This window comes from Phoenix dactylifera, chromosome 3 (assembly GCF_051530095.1).
Source record: "Phoenix dactylifera cultivar Ajwa chromosome 3, Ajwa_hap1_PhDact_Kaust_v1.1, whole genome shotgun sequence".
NCBI lineage: Eukaryota > Viridiplantae > Streptophyta > Magnoliopsida > Arecales > Arecaceae > Phoenix > Phoenix dactylifera.
In genome coordinates this window covers 47644464-47669433 of record NC_143192.1, presented here as the reverse complement: position 1 = coordinate 47669433, position 24970 = coordinate 47644464, and the positions used below count along the sequence as shown (strand labels likewise).

Sequence of the window (24970 nt, the reverse complement as noted above, 5' to 3'; positions counted from 1 at the left end):
GGAATGAAGACCTGAGGATGCATTAATAATTTCATATCCGTAGCTGACGGTGTTAGACTTCATAGGGATGTTTGGCTCTATTGCAACAAATTCGTAATTTTCGAAATTTAATTAAAAATACAATATTTTAAATAAAAATATAAATCACAAAATTTTGAAAAAAATTTATACAATTTTTTCTATATTCATTATTGGTTCTCATATAACTAATATTGAAATCATATAAAAAATTATAATAAATGCCAAGGACGAGAGTTTTAGCTTTCCATGTGCAGTTGGAAGTTGGAACCACACTTAATGATTCACTCGTTGGAATTTTTATTTTCTTGTACAAGAATATAACTCTGTTTTGGTAAGTTATCAATCATACCTCAATTAGATGACTCTTTTTTTGTAAGAGAATCTAATTTTAAAAATAATAAGATAAGCAACAGCTATTAGTCTTTGTTTTTTTAATTTATACCATAATGGCAAACATATGAAAATCTCGTCCCCTGTTCCAGATTTTCAAGATAGATGTTAACCTTAAGTTCACAAAATTAGAGTACAGATTATAAAAACATAGCCGGAGTCTATGACGGACAAAATGGCAATTATCTGATCTGCTATTAATGATCGTAAATCAAATTATTCTATACATAATTGGCAGCACAATGTTGATCAAAAGCTGCAGACAGAACTCCTCAGTGTGGCATAAAAACCAACGTGAATCTTCTGAAGCTTCTGTATAAAAAGGCGAACGCAAAAGTGTAACCAAAATAAATAAACAAATAAATAGCCTCTTTAGCGAAATTATCTTAAGAATGAAGAGAATGTTGCAACACTGAACAACATAAATACAGCCAACACATGATCAGCGGCATAGGCTTGACATTGTATTATGACCCAACACACTTAGCCCACCCAAAGTAGCGCCTTATTTTTTCTGGCAACAGGTAGGGTCCTAGAAAAGATGGATCCAGGTCTGGTGCCCTAGAATCTGACCAGATATAAACCCCTCTTTCCTGCCAGCTACCAGGAACTGTGTTGTCGAGCACAAACGCCACAAGGAGAGCAACCACCATGTTGAGAGATAAGAGAGCATTCAATGCGAAGTTTAGCTGCACAGATCATAAAACTAATTAGTAAGAAACAGTACAAATAAGATCCAGAATAAACTAGATGGTCGTTACAAGATGGACCAGTTCGTGCACTATGTATTGCAGTTCATGCTTCATTTTTCTTAACTATACCTGTAACAAAGTCTCATGAACATAAACAGAGTCCGATGCTTCCATCCTGACATGTAATAGTACCAGATTGTTGATGTGCTCAACAATGTTAATACTAGATGTTTAAGAAACTAGTTACCCTCACATCACATTATTTATACTGCTGGATGAATGAACACTTTTTGCAAGTCTTACAGGTGGGCTAATAGCATGTTATACAAATGATCAGCTCTAGCATTAGCCCCCGATGCTTGACTGAACTGCCTATTAGTTATTGTTTCCCTCATTTATGGCCCATGAATTTGTCTCACAAAGTAGAGGATGGCAGGCAAAGTGCTAATAGATCCATGTTACTATTACAATATTATTTGCACGAATGAGTTAGGAGATAATGCTGATGAGGCACACGTGTCACCAATGGAGATTGGAGGGCATCTTAGAAAATTAGACAATTAATGGTGTTTGTAATTTTGGGTAAGTATGCAAACTCATGCATGCATTATTTCATGAATGTGCCTGAAGGTCTTTCTGTGAAAGCTTACCCCTTTGCTGCCCGTATGGACTGGTCCATTTGATCCAGCCGCATAAGGTACAAAATAACTGGGAAGTATGAGGCTAGAACTGGGTTCATACTGTTGAAAATATGCAGGAATGGAGAGAGAGATGAATAAGGTAAACCCAACAATGATCATGTTCCTAGAGCTAGCAGTTTGAGTATATTGCATAGTTGATAGGCCAAGTGCTACGATCAGAGCCCACGTGAAGCACAGAACGGAAGCAGCCAAGGCAAGTGGGATAGAAGCAAGGAGTGCACCGATTTTTCCTGTCAAAAAGAAAAGGTAAAAGTAAAAAAATCTGTAACCAAAATACGATGCAATTCTTGTCCTGTTACCTAATGAGCAATCGCGCAAGGCCTGATAATTGTTTTGTTTGTATATTACATAGGTGAACTTCTGCTCTGAGGATTCTACCTATATAAAGAATGAAAAATGAATTTCAAGATGCCTAGGTACCACGCAGCATCTTACCTACAAAGGAAAAGAGGATCAATAAGGCTGCTCCAAGTTGCAAAGCTTTTCTGCTTGCCATTTTAGTAACATCAACGGTGTGTATATTTTCAGTCAGTGTTGTCGATCCAGTTCCTGTACCCCAGAGTCCAGCCAGAATACTTGAAACCCCCTCCAGGCCTATTCCCCTGCTGACAATTCCAGGTGTCGGGGGCCTTAAGTTGACTTGTATGGATGTAGCATGATAGGACCCAACCTGGAGGATTTTTAATTAGTATAACTACATTGAAATTCAAGCAGAAATTCAATTCTTATACTGAATATCATCAGATTGGGGCGAATGTCATCTGAGATAAATGGGTTAAGTCACAAAACAAAAGCATGTCTATTGTAATATTTGTTTTACTCTCATCAGTATCATAAGCACAATACTACAGGTAAATAGCTGTAATGCAAGAGGAAAAAAGTCATGGTGAGATCTCACCTTGCACAAAAAAAGGTGATAAACATTCTAAGAGACAAAATAATAACTGCTCAATAAAATTACTTGGCACCTGAAAACATAGATATGTTTGTATAACCGCCTATTTACCCTACGAATTGATGCTCATAAGATGGGGTGACTGGAACTTAAAAAATAGACTACATAAACCCCACAATTAGGACCAAAAATACAAATCAATTATATTAAAAGACAGATATGATAAGGATATAGGTTTCTGTTTCCAGTTGCATTAAGTTTTCTGTCAACTTATTTCAAATGTGCAGTTTTCCCTATTCATCTGGATTCAATATTAAGCTCTTTATATGGAATTAATATAAAACTCTAATGTGTTAACATAGCTAACAATTGCATGAAGAAAGGTGAATTTGATAGGATCTATAATCAACCTGTAGCTGAAGAGATTTATATCACCACTCCCATTGTATTAGTTTACTCAACTCCCAACTTCAAGTTGCCATAGATATGTTGTTAATTGATAGCAAAAAATAACTAAAAGATCAGAAATTCAAAAATTGTTGGAATCCTGTTCTTGCAGGTTACAGGGATCGCTTATTGCAAAAAGGAATTAACATCACAATCCGATAATGAAAGCCTCTAATAATACCGCAGCTTGATGTTGAGCAGGCATTATCTTTCAAATGCTCAGCTCAACAACTCTAAGCCTTCAGTTCTACATGTGTGTTCTCACTAGATGTTTTACAAAATGTCCAAGGCCACACTGGTGTGTACCATGCATCCTTGAGTGAAAAAGAAATTAGTGAATTTATCTGCTGGTTGAGTCCATAGCTACCTGGATAAAAGCTATCAAATGAAAAAAGAGAATGTCTTCAAATGACAGTTTGCTACCTTGGAAAGTAATGATCGTGGAAGAGCTTGATCAGAACCATATTGGTATAAGGCTTGTAAACCAATAGCAATAACCATCAAGCCTCATTGCAACAATTTAAGGTCGGCTTTATGAACCAGTTACTACTACCTAGGATGTAGGGATCAAGCTTGTGGTGATAAAATTTCAGAAACAAGTTATTGGGAATCTATAGGTGTATCCTAAGGGTCATCAAGATCAATATATGTTTTCCATGAGTCGAAATGCCCTTATCCTTTTTATAGCTGCACTTGTATGTTTAACATGCAACAATCACATAGAACCTAGTACTACTGCCCCAATTCAAAGGGTAAAAATAAACATGAAAGTGCAAAATAAAATGTCAAAACTTGATTTAATTATTTTGTCACCATAAATAAGAAAAGATTAATATTAGAAAAAGGGCAAAGACAAGATTAAATTGGGACTTTGATGAAAGTGTTACACTCCTAACCTAAAAATGGCATCCCTTGGTTGGCCAATGTATTGATGCTTGTGGCGGATTTGTTAAGGACACAACATGAAATGGAAATCAATCTATCATTTTCCCATTTTGGTCTGGGTGACTTATTTCAACAGTAACCTCAGAAAAGAAAATTATAAATCATATGTTCTTCATTGTAGACATGAGCTTCTCATAGTAAATAATACCTTCAGCATCAGTTGCCACTGGAAACTGTCATGAAGCCAGTGCTTATCAATATGCATTCATGCAAGTATATCTATAATGCAAGCGATGTTTTAAATGGTGCTTACCGAATCAACTGATGCGACCAGTGATACAATGACCATAATGAAAGATGTCTTGAAATTGAAGGTTGGGGAGCCCCACTGGAATGGATAAGGAACCCTGACCCAAGCAGCAGTTTTCAATGCATTAGAAACATCGGTCCGGCAATGCTTCATAGTATCTACATGTCTCCTGCAAGCATCCAGTAAGATGTTTGAACTAGGTATATTTGGGCTGCAGCCCTTATAGTTGAAAGCCCCACCGGCTGTCAGAAAGAAGGCATATGCCCATACAATTACAACACCTAGGGGAACCTGCCAGTGAATAATGTGAATAGATTGTAAGCATCACTTCCAACAAAGCTATATTAAAGTTGAATTCTATGAAACTGTATTAATTTAGATGGCCTGCAAGAGAAAGTCAGACATATAGTGTTTAGCCAGAAGCTAAATGTGCGGAAAATGGGTCTTGTGGATGCTATTCATGAGTTTAAAAGTTCACCAAAGGGACAAACAAAAAGGTTGAGGAAGATACCGCATAAATAAGGAATACATGATTCCCAAAGAAGGAAATTCTTCGAAGGTACTGCAATTAGAAAAGAGTGTTGAAATGGACATTATTGCACATTATCTGAATTTCATTACATTATACAAAAGCAAAATGATAAAGAATGTTTCACAAGATTGCAACATGTAAATCAGTATAACAGGCTTGCCAATCCTTTACCAGAGTGAAAATAAGAATTAATAAAATCAGGGGAATGCTGATCTCTACACAAGTTCCAGCTTGCGGAAATCCATAGCTGAAAAATGCCAAACCTATTGTGGCAACAGTGGGTGCAACTACCACCGGATTTATTAACCTGTGACATAAGCCAAAAAAAAACATAAAGCTTGATTTACCAGATGGTCATAGTAAACTTAAGTGCCGCACTTGCAGCATCTATCCAAAATAAGACAAAATTCTGAAATATTTATGTGTCCTATTTGGAATCAATCAGAACAAATTTAGTCTACTAGAAGTAAATATGGTGCCCCTTCAGAAAATGGACATACAAATCAATGCATGACATGGAAGCTAGACAGGCAATTAAAAAAATTAACAGTGAGGAAATAGGATCAATATTTCTTAATATTGAATGATATATTCATTTATTTTCCTGTAATTTTTAAAGCATTTCCCACATGTTCTCCTGCTTTGAGGGAATGCTGACTTCAATTCATTTCTCGAATGGCTTACCGAGGGAATGACAGGTTGCATGGCAAACATTTCTTAATACTGAATGATATTCTTATTAGCACCACATTTTTTAACTTTACACTTTACTTTTGTTGTTGCAAAGCTAGATTCAGTTTGGCACAGAGACTTCTTATAGTTTTTTTTTTTTTTCAAAAAAGGGGAGATCTTTATATTTAGTAACAAACACTAGTATGTTCTTTTTATCAACATTAAGTTCTCAAATGATACTTGTGCAAGTTGCATCAATCAAGTTTACACTCAATTGTCCATTATACGCAAAATTAGAGCAAATCTATGAATACATAAAGCCATGACAACTATGTTTGAGTATGAATTTGAAGGAGGTCCCAGGTTAGCTTTGTAAGACAAAGTTAAATCACCCGTGCCCCAATTGATATCTAGAGATTTAGTAGCAAAATTTCATAATTTTTTTTACACTTCATTCTCGGAGTTTACACCACATTATTTATTATAAGAAACACCAATGCTAATCTACAGAATTAACAAAACACAAAGGGAATTATAAAATCAGGAGGTGCATTATAAAGGGAATGCTATCATTTTTTTTTCCTTTATTCTAGTACACATACAATTCTAGCTCTAACATATTGGTTTCAGGCCATATCCTGTAATGAAATGATTGGACCAGTTTCTGCCCAGACTAGCCAAAATGCTTTAATTTCCTTCAAAAGTATGTTGGCCAAAGCTGGTCAACACTAGTAGCTGCAAGTTTGGACCCAATATGATAATCTGACCCTATTCAACCTCATTTGTACTAGGTTTAGGTTATTCGGTATTTAATTGGACCTGATTATGTTCATAGATTACTGCCCATGTTTCAAACAAGTCAGGTTTGGGTCTCGGTCTGCAAGTCATAAGTTGTGTATATATGCTTTTGAAATAATGTCAGGAAAAAAAGAATCTATGATGGCAAACTTCTTTAATAATACAAAATAAATGAAAGAAGAATATGCTTCTTTTAGGTGACATCATGTACCATAATTTACAGGAGGATAATCAACAGACATGGGAAATTTATGATGAAAGAAAATGGAAAAGAAAATCAGTCTTAGATGGCAAAGGAGCACCTTAAGCATTCTAAAGAATAACTTACTGCGACCACGAGTTGTTGAGAACAACCAAAAAGTTTAAAATATAACACACGGTTAAGGTCTTAGAGAACAACTAATTGAATTCAAAAAGAAATATAAAATTCAGATATACAAGAAAAGGATGAAGTTACATTCAACAGCAAAATTTCCACTTAATGCCCACTTACGAAAGCTTTCAATCCCTTCCCGCATACACACAAAACCAACAATGGATTTTTTTAAAAAAAGCAAAACCCAGTATTTGAACCCTGGACCTAATCCAAGGGCAAGACTCAGGGGAGAGGGAGGGGTTCCAACCAACTCTGCTAACAGTAATTGCAAACAGTGGATCAGTGTGAATTATACTGCCTATCATTTTTCACTGAACTGATGTATTACATGTATTTTATGACAATCACTTTTCAGGAAAAGAGAAAACTATTTGTAACTAAACATTTCAACATATTACTTCATAGGCAACAACATCAGATACTCCTGCTTTCTAAACTTACTGATAGCAGTGGTTACCCACCTAAACTATGAAATACAGTGACAACGACAAATCACTAAAAGCATTTGGCTCAAACAGAAAATTGCATGCTAGAAATAACAACATTGGAATTCAAGAATAAATAATCAAAATTTTTTTTAAAAAAATACAATTTAGCTTTAAAAGATACCGTAGAAGAAGTGACATGAGGCCACCGTATCCCAAGATTGTCTGAAAAACTGAACCAACAATTATGGCCCCTTGTAGTTCCCTCATTATGTGCTTAAACTTCTGCATGTGACCAAACAAAAGCACGTGATGTCATCAAGCAAAATAACAGCAGGACTGTTGCCCAGTGCAAAGTTTATAATTTTTTGAAATGTTAAAAGTTGGATATTACATTAGCATCTGAATTTCAGAGTCAACCAGCAAGTCACTATTATCGCTTGGTTACAAGTCGTACTCATAAAAAAATTACCTCTGAAGTACATGGATTGTGAGAAAATACAGAGATGGAAAAAATCTAATTTATTTATGTGGTCACATAACAAACAAGCTTCTTCAGGCATATGTGCACTGGAAAGGAAATGCTAAGATGATCAATTGCTCATTACGAAGGTTATGGTTTATTCTTCTAGCATAAGAGTGGCACATAAGTCTGATTATGGAAGTAAAACTAGATTCAGTTAGAGGCACCATGCTTGGTTGAATTAGGACACAAAATTCTTAACGTGGGTCCAAGTTCAAGTAGAACTTGGTTTGTCTTAATGAGGCTGCATGATTGTTTTTTTTTTTCTTGGGTTAAATCAATGAACTTTGGGCTAAGTTCGGTTGAAAATAGTATCTAGTACTAGTTGGACAAGGTTAATTGATCATTTATCAAACAATTCCATATTTGAATGAGGCCAAGTAGTTACTTAGTGTGACTAACTGCTGATGGTCAATATCAAGGTTGATAATCCGATCATGTAAAACAGATGTCCTTAGTACTTTAAGCTTGAACTTGATTAGAGCTTGATCTCAATTCTCAACTAAGCCAAGTTCAAGAATATTGGTAAGTGGTTGAACCAGTCCATACGAGTCAACTAGTCGAGGGAGACTTATGACCATTTATGAGTGTTTTGGGCCTTTCACAAGGAGGTTTCTGCTTTAGGATGGTTAACATAAGAGGACTTCACATTTCCCCTAGCAATTCTAGAATGACAGAGAGACCACTTGCTTTCTCTCTTGATGATATAGGTACATTTTATTAGACTCTTGGTTGCCCATGGTTGACATGAAAAAGGCAAACTAGCGAAACTACCCATTCCTACAAAGGGGGTGAATCAACAATTATCTGAACTTTGCCAAGCTACCAGATGCTCATCAAAGCTCAGGCATGACACTGTTCATCTCGGGTGTGACTGTAGCCACTTTCTTGGTGGTAAGATCACATTGAAATTTTGCTTAGGAGTAAGGTCAGACTTTAAGTTCAAAGGGAAAGTTGAACATCTGACCACTTTGCCCTAATTATTTTTGCCTAGTGAGTCATCCTCATGTATTAGGAAATTAACGATACCAGCTTCCTGTGCTTGGAAAGGGGTCCTCATTAGATGTCCTATGTTGGCTTTTTGCTTTAGCGTTGGAATAAAAACATCAAGAGTGTCAGAAAATATAAAATATATAAATAAATCTACCTCATCCTATAAGCTTAAGCTTTTGGGACAAGTGATGATTTTAACATGGTATCAGAGTAGAGGTCCTGAGTTCGAACCCTGTCTCCGCACTCTTTAACCCCATTATTAAAAATTTCACATGGTGGGCTCACCCAAAGAGAAACATGATATATACATAATGTCAACAGGTCTAAGTCCTCCCCCTTATGTCATGCATGGGCATCATCAAATTATTCTGCAAGGGTCTATGAAAATGGTATATTTTTTTACAGCAGCAAAGTTTCTGGATGACTGGCAAATTGTACAGGGCTTGACATATAAAAGTAGCAATTGATAACAATAGATCGACATGGTAAATGTTATCATAAGAACTAGAGACTTACATTTTGACTGAGATTTCGGAACTCTTCGGAGTTTATGATCACCAAAGCAGGGGCCAGATATACAAAGGAGCTTCCTTGAACGAGTGGAAGTCTAGTACCAAAAAAGGTATGCAATATTGTCGTAACACCAGAAACTAATAATGTTGTGGAAATGACATTAGCAGTGTCCTCCTGTGATCACAAAAGCTATAAGTCAATCTTCAAAACTTCAGTATGTTGCTTAAGATGATGGAATTGTAAAGGAAGACCCTTACATCAGTACCACCCATGGCTGGTACTATGATCAAAGGAATGAACACAAGTGAACCAGCCAATGATAAATAATGTTGCAAACCATAAAAGATAAGAGCCGCTGCAATAACAAGCATGATCAGTAATTGTCAGTGATAAAAAGAAATTTTCTTATTATTGATAAAAGATCCTAGTCAGAATTTCAATAGTTCCAGAAATGTACGGCTTTTGAATATTCATTGAAGAAGAAAGTGGAATAATATATATGAAACTTAAAAAGTTCATCTGAGTTGTATGGGGAATTTCCTCTGGAAAGCAGAAAATAATTCATTTCAATCGGCTGAAAAGGCTTATGTTAGTATTATAACATGTGAAAGAACGGAGGATTGCCAGGTCATGTATTAAAACAAGAAAAAAAATCAGAAACTGAAGACAGGGATTTCACTTTCGTTTCAAACTGTTTTGAGTTTTTAACATCGGGGTCAGACTAGGTCCGCCGTACCGGAACCGGTCGGCGTACCGGTGGCCGGCCGGACCGGTACGGTACCGGTCCGGTCCGGTATGTACCGGCCGGTACCGGTACCGTACCGGCCGATACGCGGTGGTTTCAAAAACCACAGCGCGCGGCGCTGTGGTTCTTTAAAAAAAAAATCGTACTGGTGCGAACCGGCCGGTACGGGCTCCAAACCGACCGGTACGGGCCCGTACCGGCCGGTTCGGATAAAAAATCGGAAAATACCGGTTTTTTTGTCATTCCGGTACCGGTTTAGGACCGGACCGGTACGTACCGACCCGTACCGGCCGGTACGGGCCGGTACGGCATTCCATGGGGTCAGTACTTCCACAAGCTTACTAATGCATGCCTGTGAACCATGAAAATATTGAAGTTGACAAAAATAACAAGAGAAGTTTTTGTTTTTTAAAAAATCTCCACATGAAACATGCATACTCGAAACTAGGTGAATTGACAGAGAGGTCCAATTTCTTTGAAACCTTCTCTAAAAAAAATAAAAACAGAACGAAACAAAACAAAAAAATCATTGAAAGCAACTGCTTGAGTGATTGTAAAATAATTCCCCAGTTTCAAAGACAAAGATTGCATGAATGAAGAAAACCAATAACACAAAGATAAGGGCAATGCACTAACCGAGACCCGGATTATCTGTAATGCCACACCGAAGCCCTCCAGGTCTGTAAGTCGACGGTTGCTCTGGCTCGGGAGATTCGGAAAACATGTCAATTTCCACTTCCCTCCCACCTTTCTTCTCATCCTTCTTCCAATCTTCATCAACTGCCACCGGAGCAACTGCGGGTCCCCCATTCCCACGGACATTAACATTCAAACCATCATTATTTGCTCTCACCGGATGCTCCTCCCTTATTCTCCTCATCTCATCTTTCAATCTCACTACCAGCTCAACCCCAATCCTCTTCTTATCCTTCTCAACCCTCCTTTCATCATCATTAAAATCCAGATTCTCGACATCGTCATTGGTTCTGGGCACTGGATTAATTTCAATTCCCCTATTCTCAGTCCGAGTCCTTCTCGTGCCCAATATCGGCTCGATCTCAGCTCTTTTAGTCAACGCTTCTCCACGGCGACCGAGACCCTTCTCCAAATCCAGTCCACCTCCGCCAGCGGCGGGGGCGGCGGCGGCCACCGGAGCTTCAGTTCTTTCATCGGGGTCCCTCTCGTCGATGCTACTCACCGTCGTGTCGCCGGAGAAATTGGGGTTGAAGCCAGTCCTTTTGGCCCAGGATTTCAGCTCCTTGGGATTGTGATCCGTCAGCGGCACGAATGGCTCGATCTGTGCCGGCCATGGCCCCGGCTTCTGCCGCCCCTTCGGCCTTTCCTTCCCCTTCCCGAAGCCCTCCGAGCTCGACCCAGACTCCATTGACGATAGAGAAAGAGAGAACGAGAGAGAGAGGAATCGACCTCAAAGAAAAAGGAACGAGGGAATAATGCCGAAGAGAGTGGGAGAAGAGTAGAAGGGAAGGAAGCGAGGATTAGAGGCGGCTTTTTTCGGTGGCAGTGGGGGAGTATGGAGTGAGGAGGCGGTGAGGTGTCCCTCTCTCCCGTTTTTGAAGATGGTGAGGTGTCCCTTTCGTTCGCTGTCGCCGTGGAATAAACGTTCGAAAGGTGGTTGGATTTCTTTTAAGCTTTTTAACGTTCGAGAGCAAGAGATTTGGACTCGTGCGTCGGGAATTAGTGTGCCACCGACGGATGGCACGGGCTTTGGTTTTGGAAGTTAAACGAGGGAGAGAGCGGGAGCCTGGGATTATTAATTCATGAAGCGCACTACTTTAGCATGGTGAAATTATATCCTCCACTAAGCCCTCAGCTCCAATATCAAAAATAGGGGCTGTAATTAGCTGCATGCATGGTTACATATTACATATCATGTAAAATATAATTTTTCTAGAAGACGCCCTCGTGATCTATTTGTTTCTTCAATAAAATAGATTATTGTATAGATAGGAGATCCACTTCAAGTTCAAGGCCTGATTTGGAGTTGGTAAAGTAATCAATAAAAAAAATTGATATTTTTTTAAAAAATTTGGTGGAAAGAGCTTATATTGTATCATATTATAGGAGAAAAAGTTGACACTAACTAAAATGGCACCAAATGAGTGGATGGATTGCTTCTTTTTTTTTCCGACATTTAAAAAGGAAAAAAAAGGTGCTATATCTCATTTGTTATATGATTACATGATGTATTTCTTTAAAAGGAGATTCATATTGATGAGCAATATCATGTTTCTTAGCAACAAACTATAATCCGTAAACTTGTATTTGACAATATTTGACAAGATAATGCTCGAACTACTCCTTTAAAGAAATTTGTTAAGTCTATGGAAATATATAAGACAAACTCAGCCATCGTTAAATAGCTACAAAGATATATATATATATATCTGTGTGTGTGTTCTCCCGTTACTATAAAATATAAAAGTTATAAAATCTGGACTTTCATGCTAGCAAGTGGGTATATATGTGAAAAATACAATTAATGTTATCCCTTTCGGAGAAATATGCATGCTTGTGCGACAATATCCTCTTAAAAGGAAGCATTTGAAAATGAAACATGACTAATGTTTCCTTTTGAAGTTGGTTAAATTTTTAGTTAGTTACTTTGATGAAGAAATCCTGATAAAATAAAATGCTATCAATATCAAAATGCTATTGTAGCAAATAAAAGAAAAAGAACTAAAAAGAAAAAGGTAGAGGCTCCATGTGGGGAAGGAAAGCCTTTGTAATTTACATGTATTTGTCCTGCTCGAAATATAGTACACTTATATTAGTTAAGTTTAAATGATCGGCAGAGATTAGCTTCCAATTTTTTCCGTCCAAATCTCAAAAATAAAACCTATAATCTATTTGTGTACGAGACCTTTTTTGCGATTGGATTGTTTTGCATCATTCTCTACCCGGAGAATCATTTATCTTCAAGGCAATGATTCCCGCCCCACCCCCCTCCCTTTTTAATCTTTTAGCAATAGGGGAGATGCCAACGCTAACCAATATTATTCAAAAATTTTGACTTCCCTCTACATTTAGAAGAGCTTCAGGATTCAATGCTTGGAGATTTTATACCCACTATATTTCTTAAAAGCAGTGGGGTTATACACGCATCCGCATACATACCAACCGATCTTGTGCTTGTGTGGCAAAATAGGATTGACGCAATTATTTAGAGACGAAGGAGGTAGCTCAGTGGAACTGGGCCTTACTTTCAACTAAACGGTTTCGAGTTTGAAACCCGCAGACGTCGATTAAATTGTAGAGACCGGATGCTCTCTGTTCGGACGCGTGGTTTGGAAGGACTTATTGGTCCGCTGATAGCCTCAGTGGTGCTACGTGTGACGTACTTATACGGAGGGTAACCATGCCGGAGTCCCAAAGGATAACGAGCCAGATCCACGGGTGGGGACTGTATGAATAAAACCGGCCGGCATGCCTAATATACGGTTATTTATGCCAGTATCGAATATTTTTCTGACGAGGTGAAGTCCAGTGGGGGTTGCTATGCAGGGATGGGCATGCCTCTTCCTCCCTCCTTCCCCTTCTTCCTAAACAAAAAAAAAAAAAAGGACAATGTCTCAGCAGTTAAAAACTTTTTTGCGGGAGTAACTGTTTCCATCTGATGTTCCAATCAAGTTTAACTTGAGAACCTTTAAGATCATATCCAAGAAGGAGCCTCCACACGGCCACACACGTACGCTACCCCAAACCTGGTTGCAGGGAATCCCAAGCCCGGTCTGACGGGTCGAACTCGGTTCGGCGTCTAGTCGGATCAATTCGTTTCAGATCAAGTCCGGGTCGACCTGACCCCACACGCACCATCGGTGCGTAACGGCCCAACCTCCTTCCTTACCGACCGCTTTCCGGGTCAAATGGGTTCGAATCCGAAGAAGCACCAAACCGGCTTCGTAATAATGGGTATTTAGGTCATTTCACTTCATGCATGGAAACCTAAACCGGCCCCTTTTGTCGATTGATCCTCCCTCGGCGAGCTTTCCTCTCTCTTTGTTAGGCCTGGGGTTCAGGGTTTATGCGGAGACTCGAGAGCTCCAAGACGTTTCCGACGTTTTAGTCCAAGAAGCCTCCTCGCAAAAACCCTAACCCTAACCTTTATCCCTACTTCCCTCCCGCCCTCCCTCGCGCGTTTCCTCTCCCAAATCCGCCATGGCTTCCTCGATCGCGTCACAGCTTCAGGCGATCAAATCCGTCCTGAAGGGAGCCCCAGATCCGATCAGAAGGCCTCGGACTCGCCCCTCCGTCATCTTTGATCCGAAAGAGGCCGCGGACATCGATCTCAGAACGATTCTTCCAATAGCCTTATCTGGCGAGTCCTTTCCTGGCCTTTCTTGATTTCAAGATCGAGCTATGGTGTTGATTTGATCCCCTTTTTTCTTCTTTTGGTTGATTTTACCGTCTGTCATCGAATTGCAGGGTTGGAGGTTCTTGTTGATCTTGATGGCCGCTTTAGAAGCTATGAAGATACTCTTTTTAGCCAGACCAGTCTCGAGTTGGACAGGGAGAAGATGGTTCCCAAAGAAGAAGAAAAGATCAACAAGTCGATACATTCATACCTGCGGTTGCTTTCCGGGCACTTGCAACTCCCTGCGGCTCTCAGGACCCTAGAGTACCTTGTTCGACGATACCAGTACATCCTTTTCTTGCCGCTAAATTTATCAATCTACTTGCTGCTTCATTAATCTTCTCGAAGCTAAAAATCTTTTGTCACTGGAACGGGCAGGGTTCATGTGTTCAACATGGATGAGCTGGTTCTTTGTGCATTACCCTACCATGACACTCATGCCTTTGTTCGGATCGTCCAGCTGCTGGACTTGGGGTGAGCATGAGATAATATATATATTTTAAATTTTTAATCTTATCTTTTTACTGACATGTAGCTCTCAATGACATTTTCAACGAATTGGTGCAGAAATAATAAATGGGCATTTCTCGAGGGCGTTAAAAACTCGGGTGCTCCTCCTCCTAGACAAGTCATTGTGCAACAGTGCATTCGTGATAAAGGGCTTTTGGAGGCTTTGTGCAACTATGTATGTAATTTAATTGCTGCAAATCATTTGCTTTTGTACACTGTGGAATATGTTAATGAATGATTTTTCTTTTTGTTTTGCTTTCAAGGCATCACCGACAAAAGAGTTCCAGCATTCGAGACCAGTAATTTGTTTTTGTACTGCAGTCATTGTGGAGGCCCTAGGTGTGATTCCTGAGCTCGACACAGATACTGTGCAGAGGGTTTTGGGATTCGTGTTCGATGGACTTAACCCTTCTATGCAGGGAGGTCGTGACCACAAGGTGAATTTCGCAAGTTTATACAACACTTGTAATTCTTTGTGCCATTTCTCCATCATCAGAGCCTTATCTGTGACATATCATTACATGAAACCAAGGTATGCTGAACCGACCGGTTCAGCCCGTACCGAACCGGTGCCGATAGGCACCCGTCCGGTACGACATATAAAATCGGTTTTGGTCGGTTAAGCCTGTACCGAACCGGTGCCGATAGGCACCAGTCTGGTACGACATATAAAATCGGTTGCGACCCCTTCTGGGTCGGAACCGGTTGGGGAAGAAGAAAGAAGAGGAAGAAGAAGAACAAGAAAGAAGAGGAAGAAAGAGGAAGAAAGAAGAGGAAGAAGAAGAGAAAGAGGAGAAGAAGAAGAAGAGGAAGAAGAAGAGAAAGAGGAGAAGAAAAGAAAGAAGAGGCTTATCGGTACCGGGCCTCGTCGGGGCGATCCTCATAGGGGCTTGCTCGCGGGAGAAGAACGAAGGAGAGAGGATCCTCGTCGGGGCTTGCTTACAGAAGAAGAGCGGAGGAGAGAGGAAAAAAAAACGAGAAGGCTCGGGAAGAAAAGAAATTCCGCACAGAAAACGCGCCCACGCGGGAAATGCGTCCCGCAAGAAAAACAGCGCGGGGCAAATGCATTTGCGGGCTGCGGTTTTAAGTGGAAAACGAGAAAAACGTGCGGAAACACGTTTCACACGCGCCCCGCGCGCTCTTGCGCGTGTTGTTCCCGAACCGATTCGGTGCGACCCAGTTCGATACGATACTGGTACCGTACCGGTACCAGTGCCCACCGGTATGTTGGTACTGTCGGTATGGCGGACCTTGCATGAAACTCATTTCTTTTGTGAAAACATTGGATGCCTTCCTTTTCATATTTGGGGTATTAGGTAATAGACTTAACATTTATATAGCTTCATTTATCTTCAAATATATTTGGCAGAATGTGGCATGGATTGCCACCAGTTAAAGAATAAAAATAGAGACCCTTTATTTACAAAATAAATCTTGGTTCTCATTCCATGAATATGCCTATGCTTGGCTTCCTCCTCCTAATGCATATTCAGAGGATTTTTTAATAACTCTGATTACTCTAATAAAATTTGGTTGTCTTCCTTTTTGTATTCATGGTGGTATGTAATAGACTTAACATTTATATAGCTTCATTTATCTTCAAATATCTTTGGCAGAATGTGGCATGGATAGCCACCAGTTAAAGGTTAAAAATAGAGACCCTTTATTTGCAAAATAAATCTTAGTTCTCATTCCATGAATATGCTTATGCTCGTCCTCCTCCTCGTAATGCATATTCAGAGGATCTTTCAAAACTCTGATTACTTTAATGATCCTTTTCATATTCGTGGTACTATGTAATAGACTTAACGTTTATAACTTTATATAGAATCATTTATCTTCAAATATCTTTGGCAGAATGTGGCATGGATAGCCACCAGTTAAAGATTAAAAATAGAGATTTATCTACAGAATAAATCTTAGTTCTCATTCCATGAATATGCCTATGCTTGTCCTTCTCCAAATGCTCTGATTACTTTAAAAAAGTTTGAATGTCTTCCTTTTCATATTTGTGGTACTATGTAATAGACTTAACATTTATATAACTTCATTTATCTTCAAATTATCTATGGCAGAATGTGGCATTGATACCCACCAGTTAAAAAAGATTAAAATTAGAGACCCTTTATTTACAAAATAAATTTTAATTCTCATTCCATTAATATGCCTATGCTTGTCCTCTTCCTCCTAATGCATATTCACAGGATTTTTAAAGCTCTGATTACTTTAATGAAGTTCAAAGGCACATCACATAACTGCATAACACAGAAACCTCTCTAAGGCAACACAAAGCATCAATCCATTCTCTCATGGGGAAAAATGAATTTCACCCTTAACTATAACGATCCACCGTGGGAACCTTAAACACGGAAATCTCATCAGGGCAATGTTTGTCTTCTAATCTAACATCTTTCAGGGGCAATTATCTATCACTAGTGATACAGTGCCTGATGCAATGGACTGAATTTTTTTAATTAAATTATTTTACCTTAGCTTATATCATTATTGACTCCTAGATGCTTTACAAACCTTGAAAAATATTGAGTACCATTAGTGTCAATGCATTTCTGTGGTGCATGCCTTTATCTGTTTAATCAGCCCCCTTTAGGTTGCTTAAGGGGCTAAAATTCAAATTCAATTTTGTTACCTGATTTTTGGAATGGACTTTGAGGATTGGTTTTGTGTATATGGTAGATTCACATGCATGGCAATGCATCATGGTGCTTACTGATTTATACTTGTGCATCTTGATTCGTAGAAGAAGATAAATCTCTCACTTTCATTGCATTCATTGTATGCATCTAGTATTGATTTTTTTCCCTACATTATGCATATTCAAATTTGGGCTTGATTGGCAAGCAAAGTCATCTATAGGACTTTGCCTATTCAGTTACTTGAAGTTGGACCAAACAAACAGACTTGAGCGATAAAAAGTTGGCTTGGAAGGTAGGAGAAATTACCTCCAAATAAATGTTAGATATTTATTTGGTTATTGCATATTGAAAGATACATGATACAATAGACTTGAGGAAATTATATTGATTTTGATATACGGAGGGAACATTAGGAAGAAGATGTGAGAACAAGAGCAAGGCTCGGAAGAAGGTTCAACATTCGTAACTTTGAGGTTCTGAGTATGCGGGGCTTCCGACATGGTATTTACAAAAGACAAATGTTAATGGCCAGTTCAACCAGAGGAGATAATTAACCCTAAGGGAAAAAAAATCCATGTCTCGTTTTTTTTTTCTTCGCTTTTTATTTCTGTCAGATCATTTTTTCCCATTTCAAGTTTTTTCCCTTTTCCATGTGCTTCAGCAGCCTGCCCTGGGTTGGCAACACCGACTAGTGCCCCCCACCAATGGGAATGGGAAAAAAGATATTATAGGGAGATTAAAATATAGAATGAAAAAATGTAGAAGTTGATAGAAATACATCGTTAGACTTCCGTCCTTTACTATTCCTCTGAATGTCCCGTTCCAAAAGACTCGTGCAATCTTCTTTCAGGCGAATGGATTGTGAATTAAGATGGAGATAATAATGGCATGTCCATTATTAAATCAAGCCTCACAAACTAAAAATATTAAATCCTAGTATCCTAGTATAAAACATATTCCATCCTGATTTGGCGGGCAGCCGAGATAGGATGTCAATGAGGACATCACAGGGCAATTTGGCTACAAGGTGATGCTCTCTGAGACGATCCATCTTCAGACACGGAGGGGAAATTGTTTAGCTCGAAATAGAGACTAGGCAAGGAACAAAAGTGGAACAGTTTTTTGGTGGGTTACATGTCTGGTAGGTAGGCTAGGAGATGCATGGGGCAAGAACTTTAACAGGTGGTGGCATGTTAGAGTCTCTACTTTCAGAAGATTCTTAATAAGAAAATTGTTTAGCTGAAGAAAGAGACTAAGCAATGAATAGAAATGGAATAGTTTTTGGTGGGTTACAGTCTGGTTGATAGGGAAACAATTTCCCCCTGCAGGTGCAATGACTGGTGTCTTCACCACTTTGATTATTATAGGGGCCTTCATCTTGGTAAGAGCAATTGCATATGCAGGTTGTTGGGTGGTGTTCCTGGCTGCTAAATCAATGCTGGGGTGCTCTCACTCTTTCTCCATATTTCTTTGGGTCTAAAATTCTATTTGTTGCTATGCCGGGATGCCTAATTAGGCCTTTTGAAGTACTCATTTGAGGCCAGGAACATCTATTGCTCACATTAGCTGCAGTTTGAGAAGATGATGCCACCAGACAGATGGGAGTTGTAAAGATTGGATAATAAAAGAGTCAGCTTCTTTTTATCTAGATAAGATAAAGACTGTGAGTCTGTTAAAAAAATGGCGTTATACTACAGTTTCTGGTCCATTATGTGGTATAGATATTTGCAAGCTTATGCACCAGCACAATTCTTTCCAGTTGTCGCATCATATTGGTGGTTAGTAGGCTTCATGCTTCTAGTGTTGCTTTATGGTACATTAGTTTATCTTCATTTTTAGAGTTTTTGCATTACATATATTTCTAATTAAATTATGGATTTCCATGCTTTGGTATGTGAAGCACTGTATAAAGGGCATTATCAAATGCTATTAACATATTACATCTTAAATTTTTGGGAATAGTTGTTTTCATACTTATGATATTTCTTTTTCATGTGTCATCTCCTGTTGAACAGAATAAAAGTTTTAATTTTCTACTATTGATAAATCTCCAAAATATTATTGCAGGCTGGTGCATTGATGGTTGTTGGTTTACTAGCAACTAGAGCAACATTGGCACCTAAACTCTGCCAAAATTTGGTTTTGTTTATTGCACGAATGGCTCAGCATGATGCAAATCTATCAGTGGACTTACCATGGCTTCGTGTGATGATAATGGCTATAATTAGCCTTGTGCAGGTATGAAGCGGTGGTATTTGATCTGGAGCACACCATTCCATATTTACTTGTAATTATTTGTATAAAATTGTTGACTTTGGAAGGACAACAAAATGGAGGATGTAAAGGAGATTATCTGGATCTCACCCCTTTAATACCTCCACAGTTTTTGAAAAAGTAATCTCTTGCATTTATCTGTTTTGCACAACTAGAAGTGCTCCTGTGAGAATTGTAGGTGCAATTGGATGCTGGTATATCATGAGGGAATAACTTTTACCTGGATATCCATATTGATCAATGACTGTTAAAGCCCCCTTCTGCTGCCCCCTTATTCCCCTGTGAATGATTTCTCTTCTTTCAGGAAATGAGTAACTTACAATCGCTGCCTTTATGCATTTGTCCACTTGTTCTTCAATCTTCCATTGTAATACTTCAAATACGACATCAACTTGAAAACTGAGCTGCTTCAATGAATTAGCATAAGCATTCTTATCTTGTTTTCTCCTATTTTCCTTGTGTCCTTAATTAGTTGGTGATTTTTTTAGCAAATATTCAGAAGCTCAATGAGCATGTCAGTGATGCTTGGTTCTCTGCGATGTCCTTTGTGTTAGGTAGATTGAGACATGTCTCAGCATGATAGCCTGTGTTTCTGGAGCTTCTCTACAATTCATGATATGTTTTGATATAGCATGAAATATTCAGACTCCTTGATTATAATTAGTGGGTTAATGTCACTTGCTGATGTATAACCATTATTTGCATTTGCATTGTTTTTGGCTTTTTGGTAGTTATAATTCTGTCATTTAATAGTTGGGGTTCAAGATTTTGCTATCTTGAAACCAATACTATTTTATGTTTTCTTGCGTTTTTGCTTCCATGAGAATTTCTCATGTTAAAGAGTTAGTTATAATTAGCCTATTTAAGGGTGCAACTTAGTGTGATCCTTTGCTTACCATAAATCTGATAGTAACTACCAACTACTTAGGTCAAAAATTAGGTTTGAGCATGTAGATCTAGTCAGTGATTTATAAATCTGATCAGCTGACTTTTCTGTATCGTACAACATTGTCTTTCACCCCTCTAAAAAAATGACCTAAGCATTCATTTCTAGTTTCTAACCATCAATACAAGAAATATAATCTTCATCCAGAGGTGGGTTGTTCAAATTCCATTCTTCGATGTAAGCATGAATGTAAGTTTCCTTTTCCTTTTTGCTGGAGCATTTGATATGTCTTGGCCATTCTAAAGTTGTATATTAATCATTTAATTTTATATTATAAGTATGAGCTATATCTCTGTCATAATGATATTCCCTGCAAATGTCGTCCTCTTAAGTTACCCATTTAATATATAATTTACTAAAATATTTTATGTAATAGCAAATCACATGGAGGTTTTTGCATATGCACCCATACATGTTGTCATATTTTAATGAAATCCTTCAAAAAAACTGTTTGTAAACTTGCAATTTTCTTATGACCATTACATAATTATTAAGCTTTGCTCCAGCTGTTTGGAGTTGGTGTAATGCTGAATATTATAACTTAAATCATGGTACATCTTGCTGACTAGTAGTAAAAAGCTCATCCATAATTCAGATTATAAGAGATAGGCTTAATGCTGATTCTTTATATGGCATTTTGGTTAAAACCTTTGTTCATTTGTCCGTTTTGTCATTTACTTTCCATAATATAAAATCATGTATGACCCATTCATAACTTTATACTCATCTCTTGGACTGATTTGACTTTTCAAATCCAGTCACAGTCAGTGCAGTTGTTTCCAAAGAAGACTTTGATGTTTCTGAAGGATATAAGGTATGTTTCTAACCTATGTTTTTCTTAAGGAGAAATATTTTGGTCAACTACGGAGTTTTTCTTTCCTAATATTTTTTTTGTACTGCACTGCTAATCCTTATATTTTTTTGTACTGCACTTCTAATGACCTAGTTTTGCCCTTTTTAAGGGATCTTCCTGGTGTACTTTCTGGATTGTCCAGTGAGTTCAATATTCAGAGGTTCTTGGGCCTGTATCTGGAGTCACTGATTGAATATAGGTGCTTATTTTTTTGACTTGTTCTTCCAATTGTTGTTTTCACTATTGTGTGGAAACTGATTGCTTTTATTTTTGCAGTACATCAGATGACTCCTGCTGCATTAAACTGATTAATATGATAGAGGCTCTAGATTTAAAGGATTTTGTTGGAAAGATTGTTTCTAAGGTGCTCTCATATTGTATGAAAATGTCACGGGGCTTGGAGAATTCAAGTTTACGTGAAGCAGGTATCCATGTTACAAATTTGTTATAAGGAATGAAGTTTTTTTTTTGGGAATGAGTCATCTCTATCAGTCGACCTTTTTCCCTCAATTTCAAAGTTTATATGCCAAATCTTTACCTGTATCTGATATGAGCACGTGTTTTTTTACTCTTCTTCTGTTTCCCTCCTTTTTATAGCTATCCTGAACTTCGTATTGATTTTGTGGCACTTACATTAGGTAACTGGGCAAAGAAAATTTTGGTTGTGATTGATAAGCACTACCCATGTGAACTTCGTGGAGCTATTTGCAAATTTCTTGAGGTTTGTCACAGTATTTTGGTTTTTCTTTTCTTACCGCAGTTGCATTTTTATTGCACTGTCTTCTTCTGCCTTGCACGGTCTTAAGTTTGTCTTGCTTGTGTACACCAGAACTCCAAAATCGATGCAGGTGATGAGCAGTCCATTTTGGAAACACTATCCCAGATGTTCAATGGAAGTTTAGACATCCCAATGGAGGTCTCTGATCCTAAAATATGGTTCTCTTTAGAACATCCAAAGGTATTGTTTCTTTTGAAATGTCACCTTTGGAAAACTAATTCTTCAGCTAATTTATTGATGTTAACTGCCCTTCCAATTGTCGGTTCTCATCAATATGGCCTAGGTGGCGGTTCGTCGAGCTACACTATCAAATATAGCTGCATCTGGTGTCCTGAAAAGTATGGCAGCTAATCCACAGGTAGTTTCTTGTTATTGTTAATGTATGGAACATTTGCTGTAGGAAGCTGTTTAGTTTGCAATTCTGAAAATTAGAAACTGTGATGTATATCATGGGAGCCATAGGTCAGAACCGACAACTGCTTTGAATTGCCACATGTAACCCAGATCTATGTCCCCTTGTGATACACGTCGCATGATTGCTAGTTCACAGGAAACTGTAACTGAACCATGTCCTTTGTGTGACTTAGATTTGTTTTGTTTGATCTATGTATTTGCTTTTTTTTGTTTTATATGTATATCAGCTCTTTGGGTTTCTTGTGTGTTAACTGATTTGATCTTTAAAATTGATGGCTCTCTGCCTCTTTTCTTTTAAAAATGGCGCAGAAGGCTATAAATTTAACAAATGCAGTAATACGTGGGCTTCATGATGATGATCTAAGTGTTGTTGAAGCGGCTTTGTCCATAGATGGACTGGCTGGGATAGTTGATGCTCCTTGTCTTGTCAAAGCTTATCGTGATGTTCTTTCCAGATGCACTGATGTACTTAATAAAAGTGAGTACTGTCCATGTCCTTTACAATCTTTTTGTATTACTTATCAATTTTATATTTTTATATATCTTTTCTTGTCGGTCAAATTTGCATGATAATAGCTGAGATCTTCTGTCTGATGTGGTTTACCAACTTCAATATTTTCCATTGAACCCTTCACCTTGTCCCCAACTCTTCTAATCTCGTCAGCAAGAACCTGGTATTGCTCCCATTGATTATCATTGGTTTGATGACCAGATCCATGCGTATCCAAAGATGCAGAACATCAAACTCACCTTCAGAAAAGAAAATAAGACCACTTATTTTGTCAACCATAATTTTCTTTTGGTAATATTTGATGTTATTCCAGTTAGACATTCTCTAGGCGCTAACCAATCTTAAAAAGTTGTTAGAAAACTATATCTGTTCTTCCATACCTAAGCCAGCTCTTGCCCTTGTTTTCATTTCAGGTTTCTTTAGGATATGACTTTTGATGTTTGTTCTAGTGATTGGCGATGAATGATGAAATCTATTCATAGTTTCTTGCTTGTGCTTTCTGTCCATTGCCTGGAGTATATTATAACAAAAGTCAATGGTTGGCTGTTTTTGTCCGCATAACTTGCATCCTTATGGTAGTCTTTCTGAGACTTGTTTTGACTAGATATCCTTGCCAATCATCTTATTGCTACTAAATTCTAGGTACTATTTATAATTGTCTACAGCAGTTCTGCTTGGAAGCCTCATGTATCTCTCTATTGTCAATTTTGCATGGAAGATATATGTTATTTGAATGTGGTTCTATGGTTGGTTGATTGAAGCTGTTATTTGCAGTGCTAATGCAGTTAAATGATGTTTTGAACTGCACACTGCTGGAACTACACTGTTGAACATTGTCGAAAGGGTTTCACATTCTTACAATCTTAGAAAAGCAAAGTGGCTATCTATGCTAGCACTTGATGCATACAATGCATGTAAGTGGGAGCATGAACATCTATAGTCCATCAGATGTGATATTGTCATGTTTTTTTAGTCTAACTGGCTAAATACATTCCCATTTTTGACTAGTGAACTTGTTGCTCTCTCTCAAGAGAGCTAGGGGTGAATCAGGATAAGCACGGTTGTTAAAGGTTTTTTATTTTATTTTATTTTATTATTATTATTATTTTTTTTTTGGGGGGGTTGTAATTAGGTGTAGAGAGTGGAGATTTGAGGAGTCTTTCAGCAGACTTACCGACGATGTTTATCAATCCATGTAAAGGAATTGGCATTGTATATGTTTAATAAGTAGAGATGCTTACAGTCTACTCATTTAATATCTTGCAAATACTTTGCAAACAAAAAATTGGAAAGTTCTGACAATCTATTAGCATGAGTATGAAGCCTATGTATGTACAATATTCATGGTAGGTTTAAAAGTGTGAGGCACATTAAGGGAAGCATAAATAGCTAGCATCTATTTGATAAGATATTTTTCTTTCCTTTAATCATTTTATGCAACTAGATAAATACAATCTCCACTTCTCTTTGGTGGATTTTCTTGTTCTTTCTAGCTGTTTTTTTCCTACCTTAGAGCAAGTGCTGAACTAAGGGGACCAGCTATTGTAAAGTTGGAACCACTTATAGGAGTGTGAAGAGTGGATATTCTAGGAGGAGGCGGAAATCAGTGGACAGGCTTTGCATGCAATAACATAAGAAAACAACATAAAATCTATTTGAATGCCAAAACGAATATTAGCTTAAGAAATTGCTGACATACGGTCTAATGGAATAGCAATTAAATGTGCAAGAAAAAGCTAT

General features: G+C 38.0%; 2 protein-coding genes across 2 annotated transcripts in view; one reads left to right on the top strand and one right to left on the bottom strand.

The window, feature by feature from the left end:
* Positions 1-763: 763 nt before the first annotated feature.
* LOC103716321 (nucleobase-ascorbate transporter 11-like) lies at positions 764-11542 on the bottom strand. Its single transcript, XM_008804273.5, has 10 exons — positions 10555-11542; positions 9431-9528; positions 9177-9347; positions 7329-7429; positions 5045-5180; positions 4853-4903; positions 4345-4632; positions 2240-2474; positions 1754-2034; positions 764-1100 (listed from the first exon to the last, which is right to left on the bottom strand). Exons 1-10 carry the CDS (start codon positions 11300-11302, stop codon positions 879-881), a joined length of 2331 nt encoding a protein of 776 aa, XP_008802495.4. The 5' UTR covers positions 11303-11542; the 3' UTR covers positions 764-878.
* Positions 11543-13916: 2374 nt separating this feature from the next.
* LOC103716322 (ARM repeat superfamily protein) overlaps positions 13917-24970 on the top strand; it is a 37328-nt gene continuing 26274 nt past the window's right edge. The window contains exons 1-13 of the mRNA XM_008804274.5: positions 13917-14254; positions 14362-14575; positions 14669-14764; positions 14858-14975; positions 15064-15237; positions 19522-19692; positions 21433-21488; positions 21637-21726; positions 21804-21952; positions 22166-22248; positions 22357-22485; positions 22589-22663; positions 23029-23197. Coding sequence (XP_008802496.4) covers positions 14095-14254; positions 14362-14575; positions 14669-14764; positions 14858-14975; positions 15064-15237; positions 19522-19692; positions 21433-21488; positions 21637-21726; positions 21804-21952; positions 22166-22248; positions 22357-22485; positions 22589-22663; positions 23029-23197 — 1684 coding nt within the window. The 5' untranslated portion in view covers positions 13917-14094. The remainder of the gene's footprint in view (positions 14255-14361; positions 14576-14668; positions 14765-14857; positions 14976-15063; positions 15238-19521; positions 19693-21432; positions 21489-21636; positions 21727-21803; positions 21953-22165; positions 22249-22356; positions 22486-22588; positions 22664-23028; positions 23198-24970) is intronic.

What these genes read in the sequence shown, in the direction of transcription:
- LOC103716321 (XM_008804273.5), bottom strand. Translation starts at nt 11,302, where the DNA reads ATGGAGTCTGGGTCGAGCTCGGAGGGCTTCGGGAAGGGGAAGGAAAGG. An exon ending in TCCGAAATCTCAGTCAAAAT is followed by an intron (nt 7,430 to 9,176) that starts GTAAGTCTCTAG and finishes GGTCACATGCAG; the next exon opens with AAGTTTAAGCACATAATGAG. An exon ending in TGGTCGCATCAGTTGATTCG is followed by an intron (nt 2,475 to 4,344) that starts GTAAGCACCATT and finishes AAAATCCTCCAG; the next exon opens with GTTGGGTCCTATCATGCTAC.